General features: G+C 47.4%; 1 protein-coding gene across 1 annotated transcript in view; it reads right to left on the bottom strand.

Annotated features, from left to right (window-relative positions):
• The window catches only part of LOC144820172 (uncharacterized), a 55,012-nt gene extending 47,288 nt beyond the window's left edge, over positions 1-7,724 (bottom strand). The window contains exons 1-2 of the mRNA XM_078677791.1: positions 6,787-7,724; positions 2,831-3,289 (exon numbers count right to left, since the gene is read on the bottom strand). Of these exons, the coding sequence (XP_078533917.1) occupies positions 2,831-3,289; positions 6,787-7,690 (1,363 nt within the window). The 5' untranslated portion in view covers positions 7,691-7,724. The remainder of the gene's footprint in view (positions 1-2,830; positions 3,290-6,786) is intronic.
• Between the last annotated feature and the right edge of the window lie 8,002 nt (positions 7,725-15,726).

Raw genomic sequence — 15,726 nt, 5'->3', positions numbered from 1 at the left:
CAGCTCTAGGGACTGCAATAAATGAATAATTAAGCATTCATTTATACAAGCAAATCTCTAGGGCTCACTGGCATTACAAAAATAAATCGCTTACTATTAATTAACTGTCTACGTGATCTCACTGACATACAATTCAAATAAACATGTAAAAACGCAGTTCACATTCAAAAGCACTGTTTGCTAATTTAACTAAGACAAGAAGAGTATCCTCAAAATACAATACAAATCAACATCAATTACAAACTGCTCAAATCAATGTAGAATTTGCAATTTGTAATACGAAGATTCCGAGAGTAGGACTGGTGACGTTCTGCTGGTGAGGAGGGAGACTGCCAAGAAGGTCTACACATCATTATTAATAATTAGTATAATGAACAAGCATTTGCAATGCAGTCGGTCTCGCATTTGTGAAAGTTAGACCTAATGGTGTAAATGGCAATGTTTTTAACTTTAGTTTTTTAGTTTGCAGTTGAGTGATCATATTTCCATAGCACTGTTGCCCTTCGTATGACCTTGTGGCGCTGGAGAACCAGAAAATGGGAAGTAGGTTATTGGGTAGGGGAGGTGAAAAATAAATGACACTAATGTAAAAAGGTATTTAAAGAAATGGAAAGGAGTTGCTGTAAAGGGTCGGGGATAATGTATGTCAAGAGAGCCCGGATACCGAGGGAGCAGCAGGATATGTGCTTGAGAGAAAGAGAGAGAGAGAAAGAGGGGGTTAGAGAGAAGTGTGACTAATGGGACATATGGGCATATTATCAAGCAAGGTGATAAAATTATGGCCGCTTTAGCGGCGGAAAACTGCCGCTAAAGCGGCGATAATGGGCTTATCACCGCTTTAGCGGTCGTTTTCTGCCGCTAAAGCGGCGACAATTTTAACGCCCAACCTTGATAATATGCCCCATAGCCACTTTTAAACTCTTCATTACGAGAACAGACTAGCTTCCGGATTTGCTCCGACTAGCATTGAAAGTGAAAATTAGACACAGTAACAGTGAATCTGGTGATGAGTCTGTCCTTGTGTTAAAATTGTTCTTTAAATGCTTAGGGAATCATTAGAACTCTGATGGTTCAACTGCTCAACTGGTCTTGTGACAGGGGCCTCCACAGTGTAATCTGTAGCAGGCTGCCAGATTTAAATGCCAGCCATTGGGAGAGAGGGCGAGGGGTGGGAGAAAAGTAGACCAAAAGTTGTTTGTGTGTGTAAAAGGCCGCTTTATTAAGACACAGGTGCACATTACAAACACAAACCTTGGCAACGCCTTACAAAACTAAACCTCACTAAATAAATAAATACCTACAAACTCAGCCCCCCGAACCCTCCCCCACCCCTAAAACATTTGAGCCCTCCCGCTCCCAACAATACATCAATAACAATATAACAGCATTATAACATTACGTCATCAATAAAATTACATCATCAATAAAACATTTCGTCTTTAAACAAACATACGTCATCGTTAAAACTTTATTCGTCCAACCACAATTGCAATAACAACGGTCAGGTCCTCCATAACCATAAACCCTGCCTGACCCTGCACTCCTGCAGATACCCCCCCTCACAAAACTGAACGGTCAAACCATGACCAACATACCCCAGCACTTGTCAAAGAAATACTCGAACTAATACTCAACCAGCAATCTGCCTAAAAACCGTAATGATACCCAAAAACACCGCACAGCACCTGTGTCTAGCGACGGATACAAATACAAGAGAAACAACCCCTGCACACCGGTAGCCCACAAAACAGCCTTTTACTTAAAAAGAAAATAGGGGCAAAAACCACCAAAAATGGGAAAAAACTGGGCTGCGAGGGGAAAAAAGGAGCATTAAAGCGAAAAATTGAGGGAGGGAGGGTGGGACAAAAAAGCTATGAGCCCACCTAGCCACCAGGTCACCAAACCTAAAATGGTGGCTGGTAGGCAGTGGGCGGGGGGTTTATAATTGGGCTATTCTGGTCCTACTGGACCAGCCCAATTCTAGAAACTTCTGTCCCTCTTAAAGGGACACCCCTCGCAGCTCTCCCAAACCGCCCGGGGGAGGAGACCTCCCGGCGGTCGGCTCCCTCCCCCAAGCCCCCCTTGGGAGAGAGGGCGAGGGGTGGGAGAAAAGTAGACCAAAAGTTGTTTGTGTGTGTAAAAGGCCGCTTTATTAAGACACAGGTGCACATTACAAACACAAACCTTGGCAACGCCTTACAAAACTAAACCTCACTAAATAAATAAATACCTACAAACTCAGCCCCCCGAACCCTCCCCCACCCCTAAAACATTTGAGCCCTCCCGCTCCCAACAATACATCAATAACAATATAACAGCATTATAACATTACGTCATCAATAAAATTACATCATCAATAAAACATTTCGTCATTAAACAAACATACGTCATCGTTAAAACTTTATTCGTCCAACCACAATTGCAATAACAACGGTCAGGTCCTCCATAACCATAAACCCTGCCTGACCCTGCACTCCTGCAGATACCCCCCCTCACAAAACTGAACGGTCAAACCATGACCAACATACCCCAGCACTTGTCAAAGAAATACTCGAACTAATACTCAACCAGCAATCTGCCTAAAAACCGTAATGATACCCAAAAACACCGCCACCCAGAAAGGTAGGCGGGGAAGAAACGCCTCCCTTTCTGCCCCCCAACCGCGAAGCGAAAGAGAAACCAGAAACTCAGCGCTGCATGGCCAATGCCCGGGCTAAAACCTCACGAATCTCCAACAAGTAAAGTTCCATTCCCACACGGGACAAATGAACTCCATCATCCCTAAAGAACTCAACAGACTCAAACTTAATGTCCCTGTGTGAAATCCTACTGAAACCAAGGCCCCTACAGCAACGAGACACCTCCAAATTCACTTTCTTCCTAGCCCGATCGACAGCCCTGGGATTCACCGCTCCCCTCCATATCCTGCGAGGAATTAACTCTGTCCAAAAAACATGACACCCAGCCCATCGTTCCTTAATGAGGCCTAAATCTCGTTTCATAGCTCGCAGCAAGACTACCCCTTTCGTTGCACATAGGTCATTTTCTCCCAAATGAATGACTAAAATATCCGGGCAAACACCGCCCACCATGTTGTTGTTCAAACAAGGGATCAACTCTCTCCAGAGCATCCCACCTTTACCCTTCCAAAGAACGTTAAACATTCGATCATTGAAACCAAGTAGATCTCCAAAGTAACTCCTCGCCGCCTGGACTCTGGCCCACTTGACAAATGAATGCCCCACTATCCAGACCGTTAGCACCGAGGAGCGAGGCCCAGCAACGGATCCTGAAAAAGAAAAAAGAGTTAGAAACCTGTGAAGGAGGATGACGCATGCGCCTCCTCCGCCGAGCTCCTCACGTAACGCTGGAAACAGTTAGAAGACCAGCGCCCCAATCGCTTAATATCCCTTTCAGACCAATTTCTGTGAAAAGCTTCAGTGGCAGCACCTATTCTGAAAGAGTGAGTACCATAAATATTGCCATCGAGACCTATGTGCTGTAGCGCTTTGCGCAAAACCATACGTAATTGATAAGATGTTACAGGGGTGCCATTGATATGTTGGAAAACCAGTACTTCATCGCCACCCCCACACAAGGAACGCCAGCGCCGCGCCAGCAGTAGAGGGCAAGTAAGCTTCGGAGCACATGCTTGTAACCATACACCTTTCCCCTTACCCGTCTGATCCGTTTTAGAACTGGCCAACCATACATGAACTCCCTCATCATAACAAAAAACGTCCTTCCAAAACAATCCACACTTATACTTTGAACCCAACAACTCAGATACCCTGAAAGCACCAAAAAACATGAAAGCCATCAACATTGAGAAAAGACATGCCTCAAAATCATCTGAACAAACTAAAGGCAAAACCGTAATTAACCTGGCAAGAACTTGCCAAGATATAGGGGCTCTGGATCTACCAATGTGCCCTTGCTCCCTGGCCCAGCCCTCAAGCATCCTTCTACCAATTTCCCCCGCAGATGGAGGATAGCCCCACCACAACTTCCCCATGAAAGCAATCCCCGCCAGTTTCCCAGCAATGGTTACTTTGGTCAAACCCTTATCCATGAGGTCCAGTATAAAGTTGACCACATCATCCGACCGACTCGACAGATCCTCCCTTCTGACAGCACCAGATTCCAGAAATTCTTTCCACGCAAGGGAATACGCAGAACGCGTGGACACAGACAGAGAACCTACCACCAATTGAACGACCCGACCTCGCCGACTTGCCACAGATGACTCGGCATTGGAGTCGGGGATCTGTCCGCATCCGTCGCCAGTCCACGGAATCTCCCCCACTGTGAACGAGACAGAGCATCCGCAATGTCATTGTCCACGCCAGGAATGTGCAACGCACGAAAATGAATATCGTGTTTCAAACAACCAAGAACAAAAACTCTCATAAGTTTCAACACTTGTCCGTCCCTGGCCGATTGGCGATTCACTATCTCCACCACCGCCATGTTATCCACACGAAACAGCACTTTCTTGTGCGCCAATTCCTCCCCCCACAGTGTCAAGGCGACCAATAAGGGGAACAGTTCTAGGAAAGTGATGCTGCGACCTCCATTCAACCATTCATCGGGCCAACGTTCTGCACACCATTTGCCATTCCAGAAGAGCCCAAAACCATCACTGCCAGCAGCATCCGAAAACATTTGTACATCCCACTGAAAGTCAACCTCTCTGACCAAGGGGACACCATTGAAGGAGTTCAGGAAAAACTTCCACATTCTCAAATCCTCCTTGACACCAGCAGACAGACGAACACGATGGTGGGGCAAATGATGACCTGCCAAAGCCCTGCCCAGTCTCCTACAAAAGGTCCTGCCCGCTCTCACCACTCTGCAGGCAAAGTTCAAATGACCCAAAAGCACTTGAATCTCTTTCACCAACACTTTTCTCTTTGACAACATCACATCCAGTAAATCAATCATGTTGACCCTTTTGTCCTCCGGCAGTCGAGCAGACATACCCACAGAGTCTATTTCAATACCCAAAAATGATAGGACAGTGGCAGGGCCCATTGTTTTCTCGGGAGCCAAAGGAACTCCCAAATCCTCCATGAGCCCTTGGAATGTGTCCAGAGCCTTCTGGCACTCCGCGGAGCCCGGGGATCCGACAAAGAAAAAATCATCGAGATAGTGTGTTACCAGGGTATGACCAGACTGATGGGAAAAATACCATTGCAGAAAAGTACTAAAACACTCAAACAAAGCACATGATATAGAGCAGCCCATCGGCAGCGCCTTGTCCACGTACCATTTACCATTGAACTGAATACCTAAAAGGCTCCAATCGTCCGGGTGGACAGGCAATAGCCGAAAAGCAGACTTGATGTCACACTTAGCCATCTCAGCGGCTGCGCCCGCTGTCACTACAAGTGACATGGCCACGTCAACCGAAGAGTAAGAGACAGACACTGCCTCTGGGTCAATGAAATCATTAACAGACGACCCTTCAGGCCATGACAAATGTTGAATCAGGCGAAACTGTCCCGGTTCTTTCTTCGGGACAACTCCAACCGGTGAAACAATCAAGTTATGGATCGGCCAATCGTGAAAAGGGCCAGCCATCCTCCCTTCATGTACCTCCTTATTAAGCTTGTCTTGTACCACTGTGGCATGTTCAGAAGCTGATTTTAAATTGGCAGACCACCTCCGGTCCCTAGCACCTAAGTAACCGAGTCGGAACCCAAACTGAAAACCTTCCAACAGTGTAACTTTTGCCGACTGATCTTCGAAACCATGGAGGGCAATGCGCAGCCTTTCTAAATTAACTGGCGTACGAGCCCTTGGACCCAGCACCCTTAGCACCTCTGTATCCCCTTCCTCCTGAAAACTGTGAAGTCGTATTTGATGGTCCTGAAACTGTTTGCTTTCCCTGTGTACCCTCCGATGACTGATTGTTCTAACACTTGGACAACGGGTGTTTCTTACCACAGCCTGAGCATTCATGTTTAAATTTACAATACTCCCTGGTACAGGAGCCCCTATTAAATTCCCAACAGAAACCAGACCCTGAGTACAAGGTTGCAGTGGCCCCCACCCCTCCCCGGGTGGGCTTCCCCTGAAAGGGCCGATAAACTAACGGCAAACCACTTGCCGTGAAAATGGTTTTCCCCCCTGACGCTGACCCCATTGTGTGTTGCCACAAGTCATTATCTATCTCCCCCCACTTAGCTTCCGGGTCCCAAGCCATCCTGGCCCGAAATTCCTCATCATATTGAGACCAAGCAAAACCACCCCCGGTGATCTGGGCCTTGCGAATGACGTCCATGTATTTAAAAAGGGACACGCTGCGCTCAGGGAACTTTTCGCAATATACACTGGCATAAATTAAAAATGCGGCTGTCCAGTTTTCAATAGTTAAAGGCACTCTGGGGCGTTTAGCCAGCTCAAACTCCTCCTCCTTAGACCCCTCTTTGGACCTGACTTCTCTGTGGAGTAGCTTCAGTAGTTCCACATACTCACCATTCCAAATTCGTTCCTTGGTACTTAACATGAGATGAGCACCTAATGGTTTCGTAACCCCCATGTAAGGCAGTTTTTTTATTTTTAGTTCTTTACTGGCCACAGGCTCTTTAACCTTGCTGGAAGCACCAGCCATAACATGACCTACCACTGTGTTCTGAATGTCTACCACATCATCAGTACCAACTGCTGTGTCTTTTACATATCGACCTTTGACCAGACGGCCATCACTACTAATCACTTCAGTTTCACTACCGGTACCCACAGACACCATCTTAGGTTTGGCCTGTGTGGCTGATTGCTCACCTGGCAAAAGAGAGACCACTCTCGATGGCTCCGCCCGTGTCTCCGAGGTCAATGCATCCGGTCTGCGAGGCGCCCTACTCGATGGGCCGTGCTCTCTTCTCCCTTGCACTTGACTTTGGACCACTGGAGCCTGTAACACACTAGAAGAAACATGAGAGGGCACCCCCCTTTCCGGATCCCGCACTTCACCTTCTTCAGGACTCTCTTCGTCGTAGTCCAACACTACTGAATCGACACTAGTGTGCAACAAATCATCACGGGTCTTACCCAACCCGGTATCAACCACTGTACATTTAAATGATTTTGAAACTCCAGGAGGGGGAGCAGGCTGTACACGCCCGTACCTCCCTGTGCGTTGACTCTGTAGCTCCTTAGCCGCCGGCAAGGCCTGCCACCTATACCTGCTACTCGTTGGGGCCAGCGGGGTCACGCCAGACCCTCGTGTGCTGGCCGCGGCGGGATCCCTCGGTGGAACAGAGAGGGCCGCGCTAGGCACTCTCCTCACTTCCCCTTGGCGTGATGGGACTGGACCGCGCCCTGCCAAGTCTGGACCTCCGCACCTATTCCTATCCTGAAAAGAAAAAGTTTGGACTGGTGTGCTAGGGTCCCTAAAAGCAACACTCGAAACAGACCTTGACCTCCGCAAATTAGCATCAACAAGCGACCCCTGACACCTCTCCAAAGAACGTCCCCTAATGCAACCCTTCAATGGCACTCCCCTAACCGGAGAGTCGCCTATCATCTCCTCCTCATCACTGTCATCCAAGTTAGCGCCCGCTGCCACTGAAGAAGAGGTCTGCAAAGGTATCCCCACACCCCTCGCATGGCCCCCAATATCCTTGTGAAAACCACGCTGCGCCAAACCTGCTGTACCAAAATGCTCCCATCCAGGAGAACCGAACATAAGATAAGGACCTGCAGCATCCCCATGTACAGACCCTCCACTCACCTGCCTGGAAAACCCCTCACGCTCCAACAACGTATTTGAGAAACCCCCAGCCCCTGTAAACCGCACACCAGGGTGAACCAACCCCACAAAATCATCCCCTACAGCCCTACCCAATCCCCCTAAACCTGTGCCATGCGCAGGTGCAGACCCCCGACTCTCACCATAAAAAGCTCCCTGACCCCCTTGTGACAATCTCCTGTCATCCCTCCGCAAACGGACACTCCCCTCCTGAAAACCAGGAAACACAACAGCCCCTGACCTTACCGTGTCCTGGCCCAAAACCTCACCATACATGGAACTACTTTCGCCCATCTGGGCCCACTCACCCTCTCCTCTGGATCCCCCTCCAACAGACATAGCAGAACCCACATAAGAACCAGGTGTAGAGAATAATAACGGGCTGCCCACATTACTGTCCCCATCCCCCCGGTCAGTACCAACATCCTGTGCAAAAACAACCTGGCCAGCATGATGCTCCATACCAACCTGCCTGTCCAATCCACCTGTAACAAGCTGGCTAGAATCCCTACCATCAGGCACATCCATCCCTGATACAGCAAGGTGTGAAGGGGTTAACAACATACCAGCGCGTGGGTCAACAATCCTCTGCGTCTCTGTTACAAAATGCTGTGTAACATTCAATTCCGGCATAACGTGCTGCTGCTCTGCCCCCTGCCAATCATTCAATTGAAACGAGCCCCTGCGCGCACCTCGCGCAAACCTGACGAACGCAGGCTCCACCCGGCGTTCCCCTATGGGGTCAGAAGCGGAGCGCTTCTTACTCCCTCTCCGTCCCCCCCTCCCCCGCTTGGCCGGGACAATCGGAGCGGGAGCGAGCGCTTCTGCCTCTAAACCGTTCCCCGCCCGCCCCGCCGAAGCAATCAAGTGCGCTTCAGACGCCTGACCCGGCTGCATGCGAGCCGTCTGCCCTGCCGCCGGAGCGCCTCCCGCCCCACCCCAGGACTCCGTAACCGCAAAAGGGGCCGGTCCCGCGCCAGCACCCCCGACTACGGGAGCGCCCAAAATTACCGGCGCTCCCCCCTCCCCCGCCGCCACACGCGCCTGTAAAGGAGGGGCCGGTTTCCTCGAACGGGACCGGCCCCTTTCACTTACCTGGACAGAACGCCTCTTTTTAGGCGAAGAGCAAGCCATAACTGCGGCGGACACGCCGGCGGAGGCCTGGCGCTGGGGGCGCGCCGGCCCCCCTCCCACCAACAAGTCCATGCGACCCGCTTCCGACAGCAGTCGCATGGCCTCCAAAACGCGGTAGTCTTCCATCTCGGGATTAAAGCGCCAAAGTAAACTACACCAGGATAGCTAAAATTCCCGAAATACCTGACAATATACTCTATAAAACGCTGACAGACAAAAAAGCTATGAGCCCACCTAGCCACCAGGTCACCAAACCTAAAATGGTGGCTGGTAGGCAGTGGGCGGGGGGTTTATAATTGGGCTATTCTGGTCCTACTGGACCAGCCCAATTCTAGAAACTTCTGTCCCTCTTAAAGGGACACCCCTCGCAGCTCTCCCAAACCGCCCGGGGGAGGAGACCTCCCGGCGGTCGGCTCCCTCCCCCAAGCCCCCCTTGTGGTTAACATTTTCCTTCCACAACGTGGCTTCAAATGAATAACGGAAGCAGCTTCCAACAGGAAAACCACTGACTGCAAGAATGTTATGCTTCAACCATTACGTAAATTAAAAAACAAAGCCCAACTCAATCAGCCCAACAGGACCTGGGTGTATAAATAATAATAATCTCAATGGCCCCATGGGAGTCTTTGAAATATGGGCAATATTCCTACTTCAATCTATGGTACTCTAAATTAAAATGTCTATTTTTGATGGTGATAAATACAATGTGTTGGCCTTCACAATGCAACACGAATTATGTATATATATTTCAAACATGAAGTAGGTGCAGAACATACAATTGCCATATAAATTCAAAGAGTGCAGACGACACAGTGAAAGAGAGGTGCATAAAGTGATAATGAACAAATTAAAAAAACTGCTTTAAGTGTTGATCTCTGGCCTCTCTATACTAACAAGTAAAATTCTGTTCCAAATCACTGCTCCAATTTCAACAAGGTGAAGGCTGGCCAGAGGATCCTAATGTTGATATTTCAACCATTATTGCATACAAGAGAAATCACAAGACCCCTTCAGAAACAAGATACTTGTGTGCCTTGAGTGGTTTTCAATAAAATGAATATGGGATTAACTCATAATGTCAAGATAATTTTAAAGACTCAGGGCCATATGTAGGAAGCCCAATTGCGCTCGCAAATGCTGAAATTCAGCATTTGCGATCGCAATTAGGGCAGTGTGCTATGTAGCACACAAAAACCCACATGCAAAATAAGGAGTCGCAAAATTAGTGATTCCTTATTTTGCTATTGCGATTCCTTAAATGCAATGTAGGAAGCACCCAAGTTGTGCACATTTTGGCTTAAGTAATCGCAAAATACCACCAACTTCAGGTTGGTGGTATTTTGCGATTTCTTTGAAAAATTCACTTTTTGGCATTTTTCAAAGTGCCATGTGGGTCACATGCAAGCCCTTAGGGCATCGCAAATTGGGAATGTCTTCCCATTTATTCCTATGGGCCTTCTAGCCCATAGGAATTAATGGGAAGGTATTCCTTATTTGCGAATCTCAATTTGCGATTCGCAAATAAGGAATAAGTGGGATTCGCAAAACATTTTGCTAATCCTACCTACATTGCGTTTTGCGATTCTCTAATTGCAATTCCCCAAAAATCACAATTTGAGAGTTTCGCAAAACACAAATTACCTACATATGGCCCTCAGACTATTATTCCAGAGTCCAACCATATAAAATGACAAGAAGAGTAACCTCAAGTCAAATACCGCCCATTACTCATATTATTTGGTCCAAAACAATAGCAAATATCACTGTGATATAAAGTGTACCCAATCAGAGCATCCCAAAAACCACAACCTTTAGCATCTGAATATAGTCAAGTTAATGTCAGCCAGAGGAATAATCAAATAAAAATGCCTCTCTTTTCGACACTGGAAGGATGAAAAGGTGAAGGGATCAGCTGAGACTGACTATGCATAATAGAGAGGGATTTCTGCAATGGGAGACTTAACGATTCATCTACTTTGCCCCCCTTGATTACCGTTCCACTTCACGTTGGGTCACCCTGAGTGGAGACAGAAAAACACAGGAATAGGCTGACTCGTTTATGAAAAGTGTTGAATCACTGTGTGGAAAGAGCAATGCAACAGTTTTCACTGGGTCCTCCTTGCGACACAATGGATGCGTCATATTTACTGTAAGACGCATCATGTCACAATGAATGACAGATACGTCAGTCTTACTGATGTATTTGTAACGAAAAAGTGACACATTGCTGGGGTATGTCTGAAAACAGACGCAACTCCATGTGTCCTTTCACATGGGGCAAGCCCCATATGTAAGGGCCTGCGTCAGTCTTAAGCCTTCTGTGAGGCAGGCGTAAGATATTGATGCAGTAGCATCTTAGAAGTAGTGCAGTGAAATTGCATTGATTTCACTGTGCCACTTCTACGAGGCATATTGCAGGGTAACGCCCACCCTGCATACATCATACCTGACGCTTGTATAATGTAGCGCAGGGCTTTACAAAGTGGCGCATCTGCGAAGATGCGTCACTTTGTAAATGGGCAAAACTTGTGAACTGTCCTGTGTTTTGCAAGCCCGGCATAAATTATCTTGCCACCTACACAACCAAAACAAGCATCCTGAATTTAACACATATAAAATGACCTTGATTTAGAACTACGAGCAGTCTTGTATTACAAACTGAGTTTTACCTTCTCATCTCCCAGTTTTAAAGGTATTGTCTGGACAAATGCCAACATCTTGTGAAATGCTTGTGTCTGATCAGAACACTAGCAGCTTTAAGAAGCAAGGCTTTCAACTCAGTCAGTGTTCTTCAAAAAATTCCAAAACAGAGGGTGTGACAGACGCCATTTCTGGGAAATATTACTGCGCATGCAACCTATGCCTGCCTGTAGCCTTGCCTTAAGAAAGAGAGGGAGAGGGTAGAGGAAAAACAATCAGAGAGGATAGATGGACAGAAAGAGCGAGATGGGGCGGGGCTGGTTTCAGCTCTCTCTTCTACAGGGCTGCTTTTGGTTCCACAGTCCGCCCTCCTCTCCTCTTGAGTAGTAATCTTTCTGAGAAAAGAGCTTGGGTAGTTTAAAGTTTCCGAAAAAGGAGGTTCACAGGCAATTATATGGCATGGTCTCCAACTAACTCATTCCATTATGTAGTTTTAATCTAAATGGAACAGTGATACAGTGATTTAAAGAAACCGCTTATTTTTTTTACATACGCCAAAGTTAGTATTCTAAGAAATAAACTACTTGAGTGCACAGATACAATCAGTTCAGAGTCCGAAGACCGGTAAGTACCTGGGTTGTTATAGGCAGTGTGGGGGTGACAAGGGTTTGGATAGAGTCTGGGTTAGTTTTTGGGGGGATTCAGAAATATATGGGCAGCTCTGTTTACAGCAAAAGCGATGACGTTATCGGGCAATAACCACGCCCCACTCCAGCTCTGGGTAAAAGGCCGCTTTTATTGGACAGATAGGCATTACATAATACAAATAACATAACATATCATAGCATCAACAATTCCCCGACCTAATACCCCCATCCCCTACTCCAATGTCCCTTTGACCACTAATTTCCCACTTGTTCGGCCTAACCTCCTCCCCGAGCCTATGTCCCTCTCCTGCCTACCTCTTGACTCCAACTTCACTCCCCTGCTTCCCTCTGACCGAACCTATTCCTAATGCCCCCAACCCTTCCTGCCTGTCTTGATTTCCTCCCAATCTGCCACTGTCCAAGCGACGAGAAACCAGAAAAATATGGGCACGGGCCCAGGAAAAAACCTTTTTTTTTTTTTTTGGGTCCATGACAAAAAACAGAGGGTGGGACAAAACTTCCTTCCTCCCGCCGTCCGCCGAAAGTGCGCCACACGGAACGTTGTGTCCGATGCTCGCGCCAGCCCCCCTGACCAATCCCTGCGCGCCCCCACCCGCGAGCAGCAGCGGGGCATACCAATGCCTGAATTAGCCCGGGGGCGAACGCCCTTCGGGCGTCGCCCCCAAGACCCCATCGGGCAATACCCACGCCCCACTCCAGCTCTGGGTAAAAGGCCGCTTTTATTGGACAGATAGGCATTACATAATACAAATAACATAACATATCATAGCATCAACAATTCCCCGACCTAACACCCCCATCCCCTACTCCAATGTCCCTTTGACCACTAATTTCCCACTTGTTCGGCCTAACCTCCTCCCCGAGCCTATGTCCCTCTCCTGCCTACCTCTTGACTCCAACTTCCCTCCCCTGCTTCCCTCTGACCGAACCTATTCCTAATGCCCCCAACCCTTCCTGCCTGTCTTGATTTCCTCCCAATCTGCCACCAGGAAAAACCCTATCACAGGTGTTTTTCCTGCCCCCCCCCAAAACTGTATCAACCAAAATATATGCCATAAAAAACCTCTGTCGCCAAACAGGAAACTTTATTTTGCATGTAAAAAACTGTACACATGACATGTAAAAACAGTAAATGCAGCCAAATAAGAACTGTCGCCTAACAGTGGAAATTTTTTGGACTTAAAAGCATGTAATAAAACTATCACCCCAAGAAGGCATGAAGCGAATACGGAAAATCGTTACATGCTAAACTTTCTGTAAAAACAGCGGCAGAACTGTGAGAAGAAACAAACTTAGCTAGAAATAGAAAAAGACGGCGGGGGAGGAGGGGAAGGTGAGGGGTGGGGAGGAGGGGAAACAAGGGCAGGGAAAAATAGAAAAACCGTGATAAGGTGAAAAAAGGGGGATGCAGCTAAAATTACCAATGAAAACATATTACTGACACAACATGTGGAATGAAGATACTGTCGCTACAACAGTACCGATTCAATACCAAGGATTAATGTTTAAAAGACTAGCAAGTAACTCGCGAATGCGTAGCAAATAAACCTCATTACCCATAAAAGAAAGGTGCACCCCATCATGCCGGAAAAAATGAAAATCTGCTCTATTAATGTCATTGTGCTCTAACCAGAAAATGCGATTTATAAAACAAAAACGTTGAAGATCCCTGTTCACCTTTCTCCGAGCACGTTCCACAGCCGTGTAACTGTTTGCCCCTCTCCAAACTCTTCTGGGCTGTAGAGCAGTCAATATGAGCTGACAACGGGGCCATGTTTTCAAGAAAACTTCCATGTCAGCTTTCATGTCGATCAGTAAACCCAACCCAGATAATTGGACCAAATCGTTTTCTCCTAAATGAAGTAACAAAAAGTCCGGCATGTTTTTAAAGTACAACTCACTTATAAGTGGGAGCAACTGTCCCCACTTCATCCCACTTTTGCCACACCAAGATAAGGCCACTGCATCAGACGGGAACCCCAAATTGCGACCAAAAGGACGTTTGTCCGCCTGTGTGGCAGCCCACTTGATGAATGAATGGCCAATGAGCCAGACTTGCTTGCGACCTGAAAAGAAAAAACAATTAATACCCACAATCTATACAATCTGATCGATCTGTCTAACATAACGTAAAAAGCAATCAGAAGACCATCGCCCCAATAATTTTATGCTGTCAGCAGAGAAACCCCACCTGGCGGCCTCTGAGGCTGCCCCAATACGAAAGGAATGTGTACCAAATCGCTTGGGATCCTCACCAAGGAGAGCTAAAGATTTCCGAAGAATGGCTAACAATTGGGGGGCTTTGAAAGGGGAGCCATCCTGGTGGTGAAACACAAAAGTGGAAATGGCACCTCCAAAGCTGGAGAAGTCAAACCACGCCTGCACGGGGCAAAGAACCCCCCCCCATGGCCTGTAACATGACCTTGGAACCCTTACCCATTTGGTCAGTTTTGGAATATGCTAGATATATTTCAATGTGGGACTTGAAAAACGAGACATGTGTGGTCTGCAAAGCATCAGTGACTGAAGTACCCAACAATTCCGAGACCCGGAAGGCCCCAAAAAAGAGCCACACCATGCACAGTTTTGATAGGCGGGCTTCAAATGCAGAAAAACAAACAGTAGGTAGGACAGCGATGATCTTGGCCAATAAACGCAAGGATACGGGGTCCCTCTGGCGAGAACCCCGCCTCAGCTGTTTGGACCAACCCTGAAGCAGTCTCTTACCCATTTCACCTGCTGTCGGTTCGTAGCCCCAGAAAAATTTGCCATAGAATGAAATACCTGCTAACTTGCCGGCTATGGTAGGGGAAGAAACATGTTTCGCAATGTTAGACATGATAAATCTCACCACATCCTCTCTACGCTGTCTCAAACCCCCGCTAGTGTGAGATCGGAAAAGGGCACCTGAATCAAAAAATTCCATCCAAGCTCTTATGTAAGCCGATTTGGTGCTGTGTGCAAGGGAGTTCTCGATGAGGTGGCAAGCGTTCACATCCCCAGAGTCCATAGCTCGCTGGGAATGGGAGTCTTCTGTGAATCCGCTCCCGGCGCCAAACCACGGAATCTCTCCCACTGAAAACGAGACAGTGCATCCGCAATATTATTGTCCACTCCAGCAATGTGTTGAACCTTGAAAACAATATTGAGCTGTAAACAACCAAGCATAAATAATTGCAGCAGCTTCAACAAATGCCTATCCTTCGCCTTCTGGCCATTGACTAAATCAACAACAGATTTGTTATCCACATTGAAAAGCACTGTCTTATTCGCTAACTTGTCACCCCAGATGCGGAGAGCCATGATAAGGGGAAAACATTCCAGAAAGGCAATGCTCTTCTTAGTGTCAAACCAGCGCTCAGGCCATTTTTCCGCACACCATTTACCTTCCCAAAAAAGGCCAAAACCGTGTGCACCAGACGCATCAGAAAACAGTTGAAGTTGCCAGTGAAAATGTTCATCCAAAGACAAAAGCGTGATACCATTGAAATCTGAGAGAAAAATGGACCACACTTCAAAATCAGCTCTCAT

The sequence above is a fragment of the Lissotriton helveticus genome, chromosome 2_1 (genome assembly GCF_964261635.1).
Source record: "Lissotriton helveticus chromosome 2_1, aLisHel1.1, whole genome shotgun sequence".
NCBI lineage: Eukaryota > Metazoa > Chordata > Amphibia > Caudata > Salamandridae > Lissotriton > Lissotriton helveticus.
The sequence above is the reverse complement of the archived record's forward strand: the minus strand, read 5'-3'. Positions and strand labels throughout refer to the sequence as shown.